General features: G+C 40.8%; 1 protein-coding gene across 1 annotated transcript in view; it reads right to left on the reverse strand.

Annotated features, from left to right (window-relative positions):
* The window catches only part of LOC146002328 (Fanconi anemia group J protein homolog), a 346,842-nt gene that overhangs the window by 272,537 nt on the left and 57,403 nt on the right, over positions 1–16,902 (reverse strand). Inside the window, exons 3-4 of the mRNA XM_083140050.1 lie at positions 14,582–14,683; positions 12,023–12,134 (exon numbers count right to left, since the gene is read on the reverse strand). Of these exons, the coding sequence (XP_082996176.1) occupies positions 12,023–12,134; positions 14,582–14,668 (199 nt within the window). The 5' untranslated portion in view covers positions 14,669–14,683. The remainder of the gene's footprint in view (positions 1–12,022; positions 12,135–14,581; positions 14,684–16,902) is intronic.

Raw genomic sequence — 16,902 nt, forward strand, 5'->3', positions numbered from 1 at the left:
AACACTTGGTAAATCCAAGATGAGAACCTCCTATGGGTGAAGCGTGGAGTGTCTCAATCACAGAATCACGTAACGTCATGGGAATGCATAATAATTTCTTGGTAATAGCTCCTAATTTCTGCTGTCTATACAATAATCCATCTTCCAACACATGATGATAGACCTGCCTCTGGATGTGTAAAGGTAATGTTCCATCGTCCCTGTCTGGGTCCTCCAAAACTTTAATTGGGCCAAAAAATGAATCCTGTCTCTGATGTTCTGCGACATCTGTGCTTGCATCAAATAAAGTAAGTGTCCTGGGTTCGGGAATGTCCTCTTCAGTGTTGACATCCTCTACATTTTCTCCACATTCTCTGCTGAGAGGATCGGCGATATTCTCCGTAGTTTTAACATGGATCGGTGTAAATGAAAAATCCTCCAAAAGGTTGCTCCATCGAAGAAGCTTTGAGCTCAAATTACGGGATGTCCTAATGTACGTAATTGCTTTGTTGTCTGTGTATAAATCAAAATGGCGGCCAACAAGATAAAATCTAAATGATTTGAAAGCATATAAAATTGCTGTTAATTCTTGCTCAATAACACTCAATCTTTTTTCAGTGTCGGTCAACGTTCTACTGCAGTACGCACATGGCAAGTACTCTCCTTCTGCATTGGGCTGCATTAATACGCCACTGACCGCGTGAGATGAAGCATCGGTGAAAACCTTGGTGTTCTTCGCTGGATCGTACGGTAACAAAACAGGTGCAGTAATTAGAGCTTCCTTTAATTTCTCAAATGCCGATTGTTGTTCAGGACCCCATGTAAATTTCTTGCCCTTACGAATTAAACCCTGTAATGGTGATGCAATATCAGAAAAATTCTTGACATATTTCCTCACGTAGCTGCACAGACCTAAAAACATTTTAACCTTCTTCGTGGTGGTGGGAACTTTATAATTCTTAATGGATGACAGTATTCTATCACTTATACGATAGCCATACTTGCCCACATTGTGGCCCAAGGCAATTGTCTCATAATATCCAAATGAACATTTAGGTACAGCCAATTTCAATCCGGCAGATCGTAAACATTGAAACATTTTTTCTAAATTCACTAACATATCCTTAAATGTATTGGCAAAAACAAACATGTCATCGATATAAAAGGCGAAATTATTGTCGTTCATACCCGCTGTAGCGAGCTGAACACATCGGGTCATTGCCGCAGGAGAAGTCACATGTCCCATAGGTGTAAAGTTCATCGCAAATTGTCCCCTGGCTGGTATAGTAAAGGCAGTGTACTTTTTCGATTGTTCTTCTAATGGTATTTGAAAAAATCCTTGTTTCAAGTCAGCACTACAGTAGTAGCTCTTACCGGCCATATTGTGCAATATCTCTGAAATGTTTCCAATTGAAACTGCGTCGAAAACGGACCTGGCATTCAATAATCGAAAATCTTGCACCATGCGATAAGCTCCTGATTTCTTCTTAACAAGAAAAACTGGTGAATTGTACGGTGATGTTGTAGGACTGATAACCCCTGCTTCTAGCAAGTTGTCAATTTGCTGGTTAATTTCCTTACGCAGGTGAACTGGTATAGGGTAGGCTGGGACGTGAAATTCCGAATCGTCCTTTAACTTTATACGATGCGTATAATTAGTGGCACAACCAATGTCTTGCTCAGACCAAGAAAATACATCTACATACTTCTCTAATAATTGTCTAAGTTGCAACTTCTGATCGGGTTCCAATGCTGGATTGATGTCAAATTTAGTAATGTCGTGCACTGGTTTTGTCACGGTGCCAGTCTCCTTGGTCACCATAACGTTAGGTCCTTCGTCGTCTGCAATATGACGTGAAGCTGGTACTGGATTTTGCCATGCCTCTGCGGTACCTAAGCGTGCCCCTTTCCTAATTTTAACTTTGTAAGAATTTGGATTAGTAATCCAAATTAAAAATGACTCCGGATTTACAATGGCTCGAGGCACCATTAAGCCTGTGTCCATTTGAAACTGTAAATCTGGCTCCAAATAAGTTAAATTTTGATTACTAGAATTTGTCAATTTGACAGGAATACACAAATGAGATCTAGGTTTGATTCTAATTTGTCTGGAAGTTACAAATTCCGGCACATATAAATCCCTGATCAGACTAGCAACTTTTATGGAAACGTCAAAGGTCTTTCGGTGTTCCGTCCTTAACTGGTTCCGCGGAGGAGTACCAAATCTCCTCAATGTGAGTCGATTTTGATCAAAATCCAAATTTGCCTTATGAGCTCTTAAGAAATCGTTTCCCAGGATTGTCCCATGTTCAAAATTTGGAATCATCCGAAAAGGATGGGTAAAATTGCGGCCGTTTATTGCAAAAGTTAATAGGACAATCTCTTTAATTTCAATCTGTTCTTTTGCTACTCCCCTTATGGCCGTATGAATTTTAAAACGTTTGGCGGTTGAAGGAATGCCTCGATCACTGGTGACGGATACTTGGCTTCCGGAATCCACGAGAAACCTCTGACGTTGTCCCCCTAATACTGCGTTAATATAAATTAATTCCTCATAGGGGAAAGTAGAGACTGATATCTGTTTGCCAACGAAATCTGCGCATACGTCTCTTCTATGGGCAGTCATTGTTCGTTTAAAGTCTCCGTGTTCTGAAAACAAGTGGCTGCTGTGTGATTAGGGTAATTACAAATTGAGCAGCGAGGTCTCCCCCGTTGCTCTTCCCTGTTTTCCTGGTCTCGCCCTGCTGAAGACGAGGAACCCCGCGAGTTCTGTCCGCGGAAGTTTCCACGTCCTCGCCATTGTTGGGTATTACCATATCGCCTATTGCGATCTGAGTTGTTACCATTATTATTACGTCCATTCCTGTACCCCCTATTGAATTGTCGTCTATTATTATTACCCCGATAGGAGCCTCTATAATTATTACTTGACTGATAATTATCCTTATAATAAGGTTCTCTAAATTGTTGTGGAGTAGATGAGTCGGTGCCAGGGTTCTGTTTGTGCTCCTCCATGCTATCCAATCTCAAAGTGAGACTGGCTAATCTCGCTTCCAGACCAGTTTCCTGAGCCTGGACTTGAGCTTTGGTATTGGGAGGATTGTTAAATAATTTTAGTTTGCTCAGCCTCCTTTTGCAATGCTTTAAATTTTGCCTCAATGTCTGAAGTGGGTCGCGCTTGCGCTGACTCAGCAGTAGCCAGATTGTTACTCTGCAGTAAAATCTGCTGCTGTTGCGAAAGTGCTGGTGTATTATGCAAAGGAGAGAATAAACTCTCTCTTTGCTCTTCGTACCTCAATTCCTTCAGCTTGCGCTGTCTCATCAAAAATTGGAGTTTCTCAAAGGATTTTAAATCTTTAAGCAACCCATGCACGGACTCATACTCTTTATGGTGGATATCTTTCATGTAATCCACCTGTAAGCCTAATATGATCTGTTTGATCTGTTGTTGAATACTCATTTTGGGGTCTGCCTTGAGTAGAAGTAATTGTTTGTCCCGAACATAATTCGTAACGGGCTCAGTTTCTTTGTGTAATCTATATCGAATTTGCTCCTCGATCTGGAGTTGATCCAAGGACCCTGTAAATTCGTCTTTAAATTTTTTCTGTATCTCCTCATAAGTAACTTCCTGATTTTCTGTACCAGCTTTCCAGGTCTGGTACCATCGTAATGCTGGCCCGGCCAGAAGGGCTGGGAATAATTCCAGTTTACGGGCATTATTCCATCCATTTAATATGGCAAGGCTATCTACTTTATCTAAAAATTTTGAAACGTCCTCCCCGGCTATCCCCTGAAATGGGATACCCTCTAAAATAGTTGGGGGAACAAACTGCGACTGAGCCATTGTTGCGAATTGTGTTTGGTCTAAATCTCTAAAATCCTGATCTTGTTGCTCTAATTGTGGTTCACATTTCTGTTTTTCCAATAATTCTCGCTGAAGGCGTCTAGTTAAGATTGGGCTACGTTTAAACTTGGGGGTGGAACTTGCAGCTGGACCGCTGACATCTAAATTAAAACTTGTAGTCCCTCGTGCTATATCTAATAATTGATCTAAAGTTTCGTCGAGTTCATCAGCAAGGTGAAAGCTCGACATCTATCATGGCACATATAAATTCTTCTCCCCCCATTAATGCAAAAGGCTTTTAAGCCCTATGTATTTTCAAAATTAATTTTGGCAAGGACATACTAAAAAAACAAATGAGCAAAATTTTGGGGTGGGTGTTGACCATGTGTCAATATTTGGGGTGGGGTTGAATTTAAACTGGTAAAAAATTTCTTTTCATTTCTGAAAAAATGAAAAGACCCGCTAATCTCCACCACGTAACGAACCTTAAGTTCGTGGGATCTGAACCAGTTAACTGATGGGGTGATGTAAACTACTCATCATTCATCCTCTTGATGAGACCACTCGTCATTGACATGACGAGTTATTGCTTGGCATGCGAAAGGTACAAATTACACAAAGGAATTAAACTACTGAAAAGACAATGGCAACTCGTTGGATTTTGTGAACCGTTGAACCTGTATCATGGCTGGGTGTAGGATAATTACCTGTCTAACTGAAGTCTCTTAGCTGAATGAAAATAGCGAAGTCCTCTGTGAGCTTCTAACTTGTTGACCAAAAGCGTGCTTCCACTATCGACCTCCTGCCTTGCTGACCTCCTCTCTCTACCAACTCAATTCCCAAAGTCCAGTCACTTCCCAGCTTGTCTCACCTCTATATTCCCTGGCCATCGAGCTCTTCCTCGATGCCGAATCGTCGAATCGTGTTAATTATCATAATTGCTACCATGCAAACCGCTGACACCAAACCCAGAAGTGTTACCTGTTTCCTGAATGCTCAGGAGGTTTGCATGGCACAACACAATGCATTGTAAACATGCCTAAGAGGCTTGAGACAGCTGAGAGAAAAACAAGTGAATGCCCTGGTCAACATGAAGCGTTCAGAGAGACTTAATAAAATAAACATACAATCCTATGGATTGATACGAAAGGACAACTCTTTCATGGATCTGGCGAGAGTGTCCTGGAGGACGTCAGGAAAGAGGTTGGAGTTCGGTAGAGTTATATGTAGTCTCCATCCTTTCTCTTCATAGCCTGTTTCTCTATCCTTCGTTGTTTCCATTTTATCATTTTCTCTTTCTCCCCCCTCTCTCTCTGTCTCTCTCACACACACACACACTCAAATCACCTTTTTTCTCTTTTCTGCCTCTGTTTCTGGAATATCTTCATTCTCCCTTCCTCTGTCTTCTCTCTTCCATTGCTATTTCAGTCTTTTCTACCTCTTTTTCCCCGTTTCTCTATCATTTGCTTCCTATTCCTATCTTTCTCTAATCTTTTCCACCTGCATCTTCCTTCATTCTTTCATTTATTCTCTACTTTGTCTTTTCCTCCATCATTTCTTCCTCTGTGTCTCTAAAATAATCTGCCGCCCCCGTGGCGGATTAATTAGCACATCCTGCTACGACGGCACGGGTGCCGGGTTCGAATCCCGGCCTGGGCATGGATATTTGTGAGTGTCTATTCATCAATTTCATCACTCATCCCCATCTTCGCATTAGCCAAAAGTGGCAGAAAAGCGAAGTAAAATAAAGGAAATCAATCAATCGAGCGCGTGACTCTTATCTGAAATGATAAAATGACGTTTCAAGTTTAATGTAACATTCACCACTGTCCTCTACACTGTACAGTAACACACTACATTTACTTGAAACGTGTAGCCATACTTATGACTCACCCTGTACATGTTGATTAAATTTAGGTACGTATTTCAACATACAAAACGAGAACGAGACAGAACCTCAGAACTCGAGACGCGGCCTAGAACGAGACGAAACTGGCCGATCCTTTTGCGGAGCATGTCCGAGCGACCGAAAGCACATGAGAAGTAAATAGAGAGAAGATGTTGGAGGAGAGAAAGAGCGGAAAGAATGGAATCGAAGGAATGCCGTTCGATAAGGACGCTGGTTCGCGAGCTTCTCTTGTAATTGGGCAGCCTGAAATTCTAAGCTGTTCGAAGTCTTGTTGCCTGGTGTCATCCGAGAGGTTGCATCATTCGTCTTCCGTCTCCTGAGGAATCAGTGGTGGCAGGTGGAGGGAATTTCCGTACAAGTAGGAAAATTTCCCTCGCGTAAGTTTCACTAGATTGATTTTTGTTACTTACCGTCGCCTTTCTGCCACTTTTGGCGACCTACAACGATCACGATTAGTGATGATATGATGAAATTGATGAAGGGACACTCACAAAGAGCACTCACGTCCAGGCCGCAAATCGAAACCCTGCCCTTTTGCGACCTGCCATTTTGCAACCATGTCTTTTAGTGATTCTGCCCTTTTACAACCCTGTCCTTTAGTGATCCTGCCCTTTTTCGAATCTGTCCTTTAGTGATTATGTCCTTTTGCGACCCTGCCCTTTTACAACCCTGCCCTTTTGCAACCCTGCCCTTTAGTGACCCTTTCTGGCAACTTGTCCTGTTACAAGTATTTCCTGTTGCAACCTGTATGTATGTATGTATGTATGTATGTATGTATGTGTGTGATTTGATTTATGAAAGTAATTTATGAAATGGCTTGCCGCCATTTTCGAAGATGGCGGACTTTCCCCAAAGAGATGGGTAGTGGATTTCTTGAATAGAGAAAATTACATATTTGGAACATTCTGAAACAAAAATTATTTGTGTTGCAATTATTTCCACGTGAATTTTAGACTTCAACGGGTGGCGATCTTTTCATTTCAGGCGTCAATGGGTGGCAGTCAATTAATTTTACACGTCACCAGGTGGTGCTTCCTTAATCTTAGTAGCAGTAGAGACGAACCAATCCGTATAAAACCGGATATTCTGATATCTGCATATCCGAATGGCGCGGATTATCCAGATATCCTAAATGTTCGGATATCCGACTGCATTATACGGACAGTTTTATTGTTCATCCGTTTTACTGGCTATTTACATATTCGTGAGGGGAATTCCAGCGAGGCGAGGGGGAAAACCGAGGGAATTTTTCCGAAGCAACCCGGAGTGCATTGTTCTGGAGGAATGTCGGCCGAAGCCTCCGTCAAAGCGACTGGATTTATGTCCTTGTCCTTCCGCGGCCGAAGACAATGTTTTGTTGGTGGCCGTGTTGATAATTCCAGAAGCTCTCTTCTCCTTGCTCTTTGTTTTCTGGCTGGACACGATGGCACTATTACCACACCTGCCCAAAAGGGGTCTGGCGTTTCTAGAAAATGTCTAATGGCGCAGTGTTGCAGTCTTACCACACTGCACTTCGGTGGCCAAAATTTAAAACATTAACGCCCCATTAACTAACCAGGGTGGCCACTCTAGGACCATGATAAAGTTCAAGTACAGTGCGTTCGTTTTGGCTGTGGGCAGAGATAGCGCGTGAACAACTTTGGACAACTCTTATAACACTGGTTAGTACTAGTTATGCAATATAAATATAATTGTCTACATGATGAAGATGCCGGCATCTGCAACATGTCACGCGCTGTCTCGGCCCAGCACCAAAACGAACGCACTGTATAATTCCCGGTTTTCAAGCCGAACTTTCCAAAAATTCAAGGGGCGTTCTTTTCGGGAGGGGCTGGAATTGTAAAGATGGATAGCTGTTTGCCAGGGGGTCGATATGTACATTAACGTATTTCGTATACGTAATAACGTTTACTCTCAAAAATTGCAATGGGGGTTATTTTAATTTTCTCAAAATTTCAGAGGAGGCTGTAGCCCCATCAGCCCCCCTCTAATGCAATTCAATTGAACAGTATATACTATTTACGATATTCAATTTGAGGTGTAGGGTGTACATTTGCCATTTCACATACTCACACTCGAAATACAAACACAAGCCACAAATGTTAAGAAATGTACTAATGTACGAAACATTGTTAATTGCATAAGAATTTCAAACACAAATTTACGATTCCTTGCAATAATCTTTCTGCCTGTCACATAGATTGTTCTGCAAAGGACACTAACAATGTAAAGGGATTGAGAGGATTCTGCTTTATTTTCCACGCAGCTTTCCTTTCTTTTCCTTCCTCCATAAAAATAAATGCTAAACTGCGAAAAACTTGCTTCGGGATATTCATAACTAAATTATGGATACAGTAAACTAAATGGGATTTGGATTAATAAAAGTTGCAATTTTTCACGTCTACGGAGAAAAATTAACATAGGATTCCCGGTGAGTAGCCACACTGTTAACTCTCTAGTCTTCTTAAACCAGAAGGTTTATGGCTGCAGCAACACAAACATTTCATGTAACATTTCGGTTAGCTCTTGCGATTACAATGTCAGGCACGGTGTCTTGAATTGAAACAACTACAATATTCTTCCATACGTGTAATGTGTACGTTAAAAAGTATGTACTTAAACAGCGCCATTGTTTTGTGCCTAATTCCGTTTCATACGAAACGTTATTCCTCTCGGTAGAATAGTTGTCGGCTTTTAAAAATGTGAAGTGGTACATTGTTTACATCTCACGCGGCCGCCATTACAGCTGCACACGTGACCTAGAGGTCGCTTCTGATCGGTTACGCTACGAAAAGTGATACAGACCTAGCCTATCCTTGACAAATGCCATAAGATTTCTCACTTTACACGGTAGCTTTTTGGTCATGGCGTAAATGTTAAGAAAAATGCTTTCGTCTAAAGCGAGACGTGTTCCGCGTCTCCGCTGATCTTTCCAGCTTAAAGTCATCTTTGAAATCACGCAGACAAATTAACGACACCTACTGTGTAAAGCGAAAAAAAGGTTCATACGTGCGATTGGCTTTTCATTAGCCATCATCTGTCGCCCGTTCCCATAACACCACAACGATTAACCCGACTCCCGATTGGAATGAAGAGATCGATGCATGTCGGTAAACACAACAATAATTAATTCATATGAGTAAACACCGGTCGCTGTGAAATGTAATCACAGTGTCGATTAACATGTGTTGTATATCTATGTAATATCGGCACATGAGGATATGCTGCCGGGCCATTACCTCCGTCACACCGCGATGCAGCGTTGCCAACCGTAACAATATGTACCCAAGAGCAGGGATTTTCGACCACGTTTCCTGCCGAGTAAATTTCCTCGGTATCGTGAGGTACTTGAAACGAAGCCGGTCTCGAAAGCCACAAAACAGCGGCGATGGGATTTGAGCTCTGACAATTTGTGAAAGGGGCGAAACGAAGTGGAAACTTTTGGAGGGGGGGCTGCATGCACCCCCCCAAAATAAAAAAAGTCAACACACATTAGAGATGACCGAATCCGGATAAAATTGTACACGAGTATCGGACAATTTTCTATCCCGATAGCTCGACGAGCATTATCCGGACAATTTCATTGTTTATCAGCTTTATGGACTTTCGCATATTATCTTATTCGTCATGTTCGAATTTCTCCGCATATTATTTTTAAATGTTAACGTTTTTTGCAGGTCTCTGCATTTCAGTGTCCAGTCAGACGTGAGGTTCTAAACCAGGCTGGCCACTCTAGGAGCAGGATAAAATTCAAGTATAATTCCCAGTTTTCAAGGCGAATTTTCCAAATATTCAATGATACGAGCAGGTGTTTTCTCTATTGAAATAGAGAAAACACCTGCTCGTTACCCCTACACCCCCTATACGCCTTCATGGCGTGGTGCTATGCACAGGGGAACACTTTACCTTTTTTTTTGTATCTAGCGTAATAATCAACTTAAAAAACAGTTTCCACTTGCAGCCATGGACAGAAATTCACACTTTCTTGTATATTAGTTTCTTAGTGGCAGTGCCCATTCCGCCGATATTGAAATAAATGCACACTTGGTGGCGCCTTAACGCAATCTTTAGAATTTAAAACACAATTTTTGCCAACCCTGTTTTGCCTGCATCCGTAGTGACACCACAGAGAAAAAGAAATGAAAACACTGGGGTGACACTTCCTACCCCCACTGGGCTCGGAACATCCACGAGAAAAAATCCTGCAACACTGATTTTACTCGCCACTTGTAGTACGTTACAATAATTGAAAGTACGGGGAGAAGGGGGGAGGGAACGCAGCGAAAGTTGTTGACTTAAGGACAATCAATTACAAAAACAGTTCGAACTGGGCGCGTTTAAGCTTTTTGCACACTGTTTGAACACCGTTCAATTGAAATGACCACACGAGGGATGCTCCTCTCGCAATGCAAATCCACGTTTGTTCTGTTGGAACAGCGATTGCCCAACTGTTTTAGCATTTTCACCTCAAAGGAAATGCTAAAGAACCAATTAGTCAAAAATGGCGTGAAAAAAACTCGAAACTACCTTTGCTTCTAATTGGATCCGAGATTTTAAGCCAACTTTATGCACAAATAGGCTAATCGAGACTGGACGTACAGTTTAAAGTGGGGTTGTTAAAGGTCCAGGAATTTTAAATAAATTCAATTCCGGTCCAGGAGAGAAAATCAGCAAGCGTGAATGGGATCTGAACCGTAAACAAACTTATGTTTAAAGGATTTCAATTCGATACACGAACCTTTTCTCCGGATGATAATCACTGGAGACCGGATTTTAAAGGGGAGTCCTTTTTTATTTTTCAATACGGATCATGGAATAAATAACAACAATGTTGATAATTATCTTCCACCAACAAGATTACATGGCTTTGATTTCCCTTTTTCCCCCTTCTTAAAAACATTTTCCTTTCTGGTCCCTTTATTGACTTGTTTTTCAGCCTACATCCCTTCCCCCCGTTTTAAAAAAAACATCTTCCTTGGTCCCTTTCAGTGATGTACCGTAGACTATAAGTTTACGTCTACATGCGTTGTCTACACGTAATCTACGCGTAGATTACATTGGATTGTAGTTTACATAGACTACGTAGACAATCTAAAGTGCATTAAAATTAATTTTGAAGGGTTTCATGAAGGGAAAGTGACATTTGCAACTATATTGGTTCCTAACGAAATGAAAAGAATTCTATTTACAACAAAATTTCTCTTCTCTTCTATTATCAACTATGGAAGAAGATAAATAGTATGCAAAAAACAACAACAGATGGCAGTCGTGAGACAATAGTGGTCTTTTTTTCCCATAAAACACTAGAATATTTCCTATATTAGGTTTCTTCCTAGGTGAGAAATTGTTCGAATTTGGAAGGAAAAGCATGAAAAGTTCTCCTCACACATCAGCAACTGATACGCATTATAATTTTCTTTTAATTCCACGGCGCCCTTTGCTAAGTTATCACCTTTCGCCATGTTGTTTACATAGATTACGTAATCTACGTGTATAACATAGTCTACGTGTAGAATGTAGACTATCGTTGTAGACGCACATCACTGGTCCCTTTATTGACAAGGTATCAAATATTTTGTACGACTGTTTCTTCCCTGAACGAAACATTCAACAATTTCTATTTGGTGCAGTTTAGAGGAAATGAAGAACAAGCGCCTTCTACCTTCCCTTCCCTCCATGAGTGTTGGGAGTACGTTGCAACGATTTTTGCAACAATGAGATTTGGGCTTAAGAAGCAGCAAACGCATTGTAAGCGGCACGCCTGTTGGGTTGAAAGTGTACTTATCTGCTAGATTTGGACATTTATAATTAAGTTTTTTTACAATAGTTTTAACTTAACTGTGATGACATGACAGTATTGAGTGTCAGTGAAATGGCGAAGCCAGGTACAAGTGGCACCAAGCTATGGAATGCGGTAAGCTGTTGCAAGAAAGGTTTCATCGAAACGGATTGTAAGATTATTCGCTGTACTTTACCTTCAAAAAAAGGAAATGGAAAAGTACTATAAGTTTATGTTTCACTCTACTTAAAATATTTTAAATGAAAGCACAATATATACCATTCATGTATATAATAGGATACCTTAATACGATATTTAATGTACCCCTTTTTATATATGAATGGTAAATATTGCGATTTCATTTAAAATAGTAGGCTACTTTCAGTGGAGTGCAAAAATAAACTATACTCCTTTATGTTTCCTTTTTTCTTGGAAATAATTTTCCCTTCTTCGTCCTTTCTAGAGAAAATTCTTTCCCTTTACACCTGTAAAGAAGAGAGTGTGCACTTACGTTTCTCTGCACGCTGCCATGCCAAGGAGGAGCACAGGAGGGCCAGACTCTTCCCAGACCCAGTGGGGCTCTCCAGGAGGCAGTTCTGGGCACGGTGGATCCCTCGGATAATCTGCAATGGTCACATGAAGCATGGAATTCAAACAAATGTCATCACGGCTCTATGAAATCGTGGAACACTAACATCCAATCCATACTTTACTTTATATTTACTTCGCTTTTCTGCCACTTCAAAGAAAATATATCTTCACTGAAAAAACAACGCTTAAGGTCTAAACCAACTTACAAACTATTAGTACTCTCTTTAAAAATCCATACGCCATGAATAATGCATATTGTGCACTATTTCTTTATTTCCCTTCAGATACGATTTTGATTGATTGTATGTGTCTGTGTGCTTATATTGTGAATATATACGAGGGCTGGTCAATAAAGAATGATCATACATTTATTATTCTCATGATGTATTGTATAAAAATTTAATTTTATGTTGCATTGTTAACTTAATGTGTAATGAATATGTGGTAAGAGTTTCAATTATTTCTTGCCAGTAGTACGTCAGTGGCAGGCGTGCAGGTTCAGGCACGTTCAGTATCGCCTACGCCTCATACCCGAACAACAGGACGTTCGCGTGCAGGTTTGTTCGCAGTTGAAAGCGAAGTTACAGGAAGATGAGGTGTTTCTCGAAGGTTATAACTGCAGATGAAACTTGGCTACACTATTACGATCCAGAGAGCAAACAGCAAATCTCTGTTTCGAAATCTCCGTCATCACCAACACCAAAGAAAAAGTAAGAAAAAAAAGTGGTGCCTTCTGCTGGGAAGGTTATGGTCATATCATTTTTCGATATTCAGGGAATGGTGTATCAGCATGTCGTACTACCAGCACATACAACTGTAACTGGAGCATATTATAGGGATGTACTGAAAATTCTCCAAGTCCATATCAATCGCAAAAGGCCACATTTGAATGTATCAGGTTGGATGCTGCACCACGATAATGCTTGTCCGCACATCACAGATGTTGTTACTGCATATCTCGCCACACATAATATGACATGTGTTCCTCATCCCCCTTACAGTCTAGATCCAGCCCCTTTGAACTTTTTTTTATTCCCTAATGTGAAGAAACATCTTCGTGGAAAGCGTTTTCCATCATCAGAAGCAGTGGTGAAGGCAGCGGAGGCGATTTTGAAGGATCTATCAAAACAAGGCTTCCAACATGTCTTTGAAGAATGGAAAAAAGGTGGGACAAGTGCATTGCATCGCATGGGGACTACTTTGAAAAGGACCATCAAAATTTGGACGATGAGTGAGGGTATGTTGTTATCACAAAATTATGATCATTCTTTATTGAGCAGCCCTCGTACATGTAACTGTAATCCTACTTTGTCCTGAGTTAGGTGGTAGAACAGCCCCAGGCTTATGCTCAGTGGAGAATAAGACAATTCTAAAGTGCGTTAGTTTTTGCTCTGTTTTTACTAGGCCGAGATAGTGCGTGACATGGCGCAGATGCCGGCATTTTCGTCCCGTAACGTCTCGCTTATTTACGAACATATCTTTAGCATGCAGACAATTATATTTATATTGCATAACGAGTACTAGCCTGTGTTATAAGAGTTGTTGACGTGCTATCTCGGCTCAGAGCCAAAACGAACGCACTGTACAAACATGTGTGTTGAACGTTGCAACGCCGCACGTGCTTACAGCCCTCGGTTTCCAATGTTCACTGTAGTGACAGCACGCGCGGTGTTGCCACGTTCAGCAAACATGTTTACTCCGTTCAATAAAAAACTGTATAAAATCTGTTTCGCAATGTTAGTGGATTTTAAAAACAGCTGCAAAGAGCTTCTTCAAAACAAGAACAAGATCACATTTGTAGGACAATCCAATACTAAGAAAAAGTTATTTCACAAATATCATAAGAACTTATTTTTGGCTGATTTAAAAAATCTCAAAATTAGCGTTATTGATAGAATATCAAAGACAGCGGACGTTTGAAAAACATGAAATACAAGTCACTCTTTTGTTCTCACGATAAAAAATTGGAAGGCATATTCGAAGAAAATTGGTTGCCGTAGCTTAATGCAGAACTGAATAAGCTAAATTTTGATGTAACTCGATTTTAAGTATGTATACTGCTTAATTTTTTATTTGAATCCAGACTCGAGCATCCATAATTTTTAATCCGATAATCAGTTTCTCATTTCTTCTAATTTAGTGATTCTGATACCTCCCTACCTGATATATGTTTAGCGGGATAAATCTACCAGACATTTTTTTTTATTGAAAACTATCCTCTGGACACTGCACATGGATCACAATATTTACAATGTAGAAAAAATAGAATTGGAAAAATACACTACCAGTCTGCAGAAGGCAAACCATGTGTATGCATGTGCGAACGCTTGAAAACTAATGAGAATAAATGTTTGATATGGAAACAAAAGCATGTACGAGATTCTCGTGCAAAAGCAACCCATATTTCTGGCCCCGTCGTTTCAAAGAGCAAAGCGACAAAAGAGAGCGTAGTTCGTGAAGTTGTCAACAGATGGCTCACCTTGTCCATCAAAGCGATCTGGCACGGGTAGGCTCTGACGGGGAACTCGACGCGGACGCCTCCGATGGTGTATGTGCAGGGCTTCATAGCGACGCTTCCGACCTAAAAACAACAGAAAAGGAACACATTATACAGAATGGGTACAAATCCACAGCTGCTTAATTAGTGCTTGCGGTGATGTGCAGTTTCGAACATGGAGAGCATTCGTTCATGATGAAAATCATGGTAATCCATTTTCCACAAAGGATACAGTAAATAACTAGGAACGACACGAGACAAGTCCCGACAATGTCTCGGTCTCATCTCGACTTCACGCAGGGTGCGAAATCCTGAGGGGGGGGGATTTCCCCACCAACAATCTAGGCCTCAAAAATCTCTCCACCAAAAATTTCCGAGGGGGAGAATTTTGTTACAACAGGCAAAAGATAAGCAATTACTTTTAATTTCAATTATACTGTACTAAGAATAATACCGAAAACATACACAAATTAGTGTAGTTGTGAGGGTTCAATGCTTTTTCTCTCTCTCTCAAGAGATCATTAACAAATCTACATCAATACGCACAATAAAAGTAAAACAACAATGCAAAACATTACTATCTAATGGATTTATATTAACATAAAGCAAACACTTAATAAAAACTTGCACATAATAAAAACATTCAACTATTTCATAATCTATTAACATCTTTAACCAGTTAGTAAAGGAAGTAGTTTGTTACTTTATATCATCTGATAGGTATATATAAAAGTGACATTTTTGTGTAATTAATAATAATAATATTTTTAATTTAGTAATTTATTTATACTTTTAATAACATAAATATGTATATCGTATATGGGGAAAGGGGAGGGGTTTTGTAGATTAATATATTTCTCCCCCCAGCAGTCTAAAATGATTTTGCACGCTGCTTCCACGTGTATAGTTCGGTTTACTTTGCAAATATCTCTCTCGGTCAATTCTCTAGTTTCAAATATGTCTCGTTCTCAATCTAGTCTCGACTTATAAAACATCCATCTGGTTTCGACAGGTCCAACACAAAAATGGTGCATATACAGGTAAGGTATAGCCAAATCCAGATAAAATTTTATATGGATATCGGATAACTTTCTAGCCGGATTTAAAATATCCGCATATCGCATATTCTCATATCCTGATTATCAGTTGCATTCGAAACGGATTTCAAATTATCCGATATCCGCCTCGGATGCTTTGATTGATTGATTGATTTGCTTTATTTTACTTCGCTTTTTGTGCCACTTTTGACTAATTTGCAAATATGGGGATGAGTGATGATATGGTGAAATTGATGAATGCACACTCACAAACATCCATGCCTAGGCCGGGATTAGAACCCGGGTTCCTGGCGTCGTAGCGCGATGTGCTAACCACTACGCCATGGGGGCCGGCCTGTCTCGGATATCCGGATAGTACAGATTTGATTAAGGATTCGTAAAAAAAATGCGTACAGTGAAATACAAACATGACGAATAATATGTGGATAGCCCGTGAAACAGATAAACTATAAAAGTGTCCGAATGCACACATCGGATATCCAGACATTTCGGATAATCCAAATATCCTGCTATCGGATAATCCGGACAGAAAATTTTCCAATAAAAGTAAAAGCTCCCCGTGCATATAGCACCGTGCCATGAAGGCACATTTAGGGGGTGTGGGGGTAGGGATCCACCCATACTTGATCTCGGCCATTTTGGAGATGATGTGATCAGTATTACGCCCCGGCGCGCCTTTACCCCCAGGTACTCGTTGATTTGAGGCTGGATAAGCCCCAGAGCCGCTGTGTATGAGGACAAGGCCGGGAAAATTCCGACCTTATAGATCACCCACCCGGGAATCGAACCCGCGTCGAAGTCAGGCGCCTTTCCGACTAGCCCACCGAGGCTCTTGAAAGTTATCCGGGTAAGATTGAGCCATCCCTCTCTAACTGCACAGAGACTTTGAGCGCTGATTAAAAGCGAGGAGTCATTTGAATTCTTCTCGTGAAGAAAGTCAGATCGTCCTCCCTACCTTTTCCATGGAACGTGGGGAGAGAAGCAGAGGCCATTAAACCTTCCAACCACTCCTTTAACTTCAATTAACCGTACTTCAGGAGGAGAGTAACGCGATCCGTTCCAGTTACCTCACACCTCAAACAAGGACGAATCACAAACACCGAACGCATTATCAAAGAATAATTAAAAGCGACCCCAGCCCATTTCCCGCCGAGCAAACAGCGTCTTGAGGAATCCTGATGACCAAAGAGTACACAGGGCCCCGCCAAGTGGCGCGTAATTAATGGGTCCACCTCATCTCCCTTG

This window comes from Lepisma saccharinum, chromosome 18, assembly GCF_977018435.1.
Source record: "Lepisma saccharinum chromosome 18, izLepSacc3.1, whole genome shotgun sequence".
Classification (NCBI taxonomy): Eukaryota; Metazoa; Arthropoda; class Insecta; order Zygentoma; family Lepismatidae; genus Lepisma; species Lepisma saccharinum.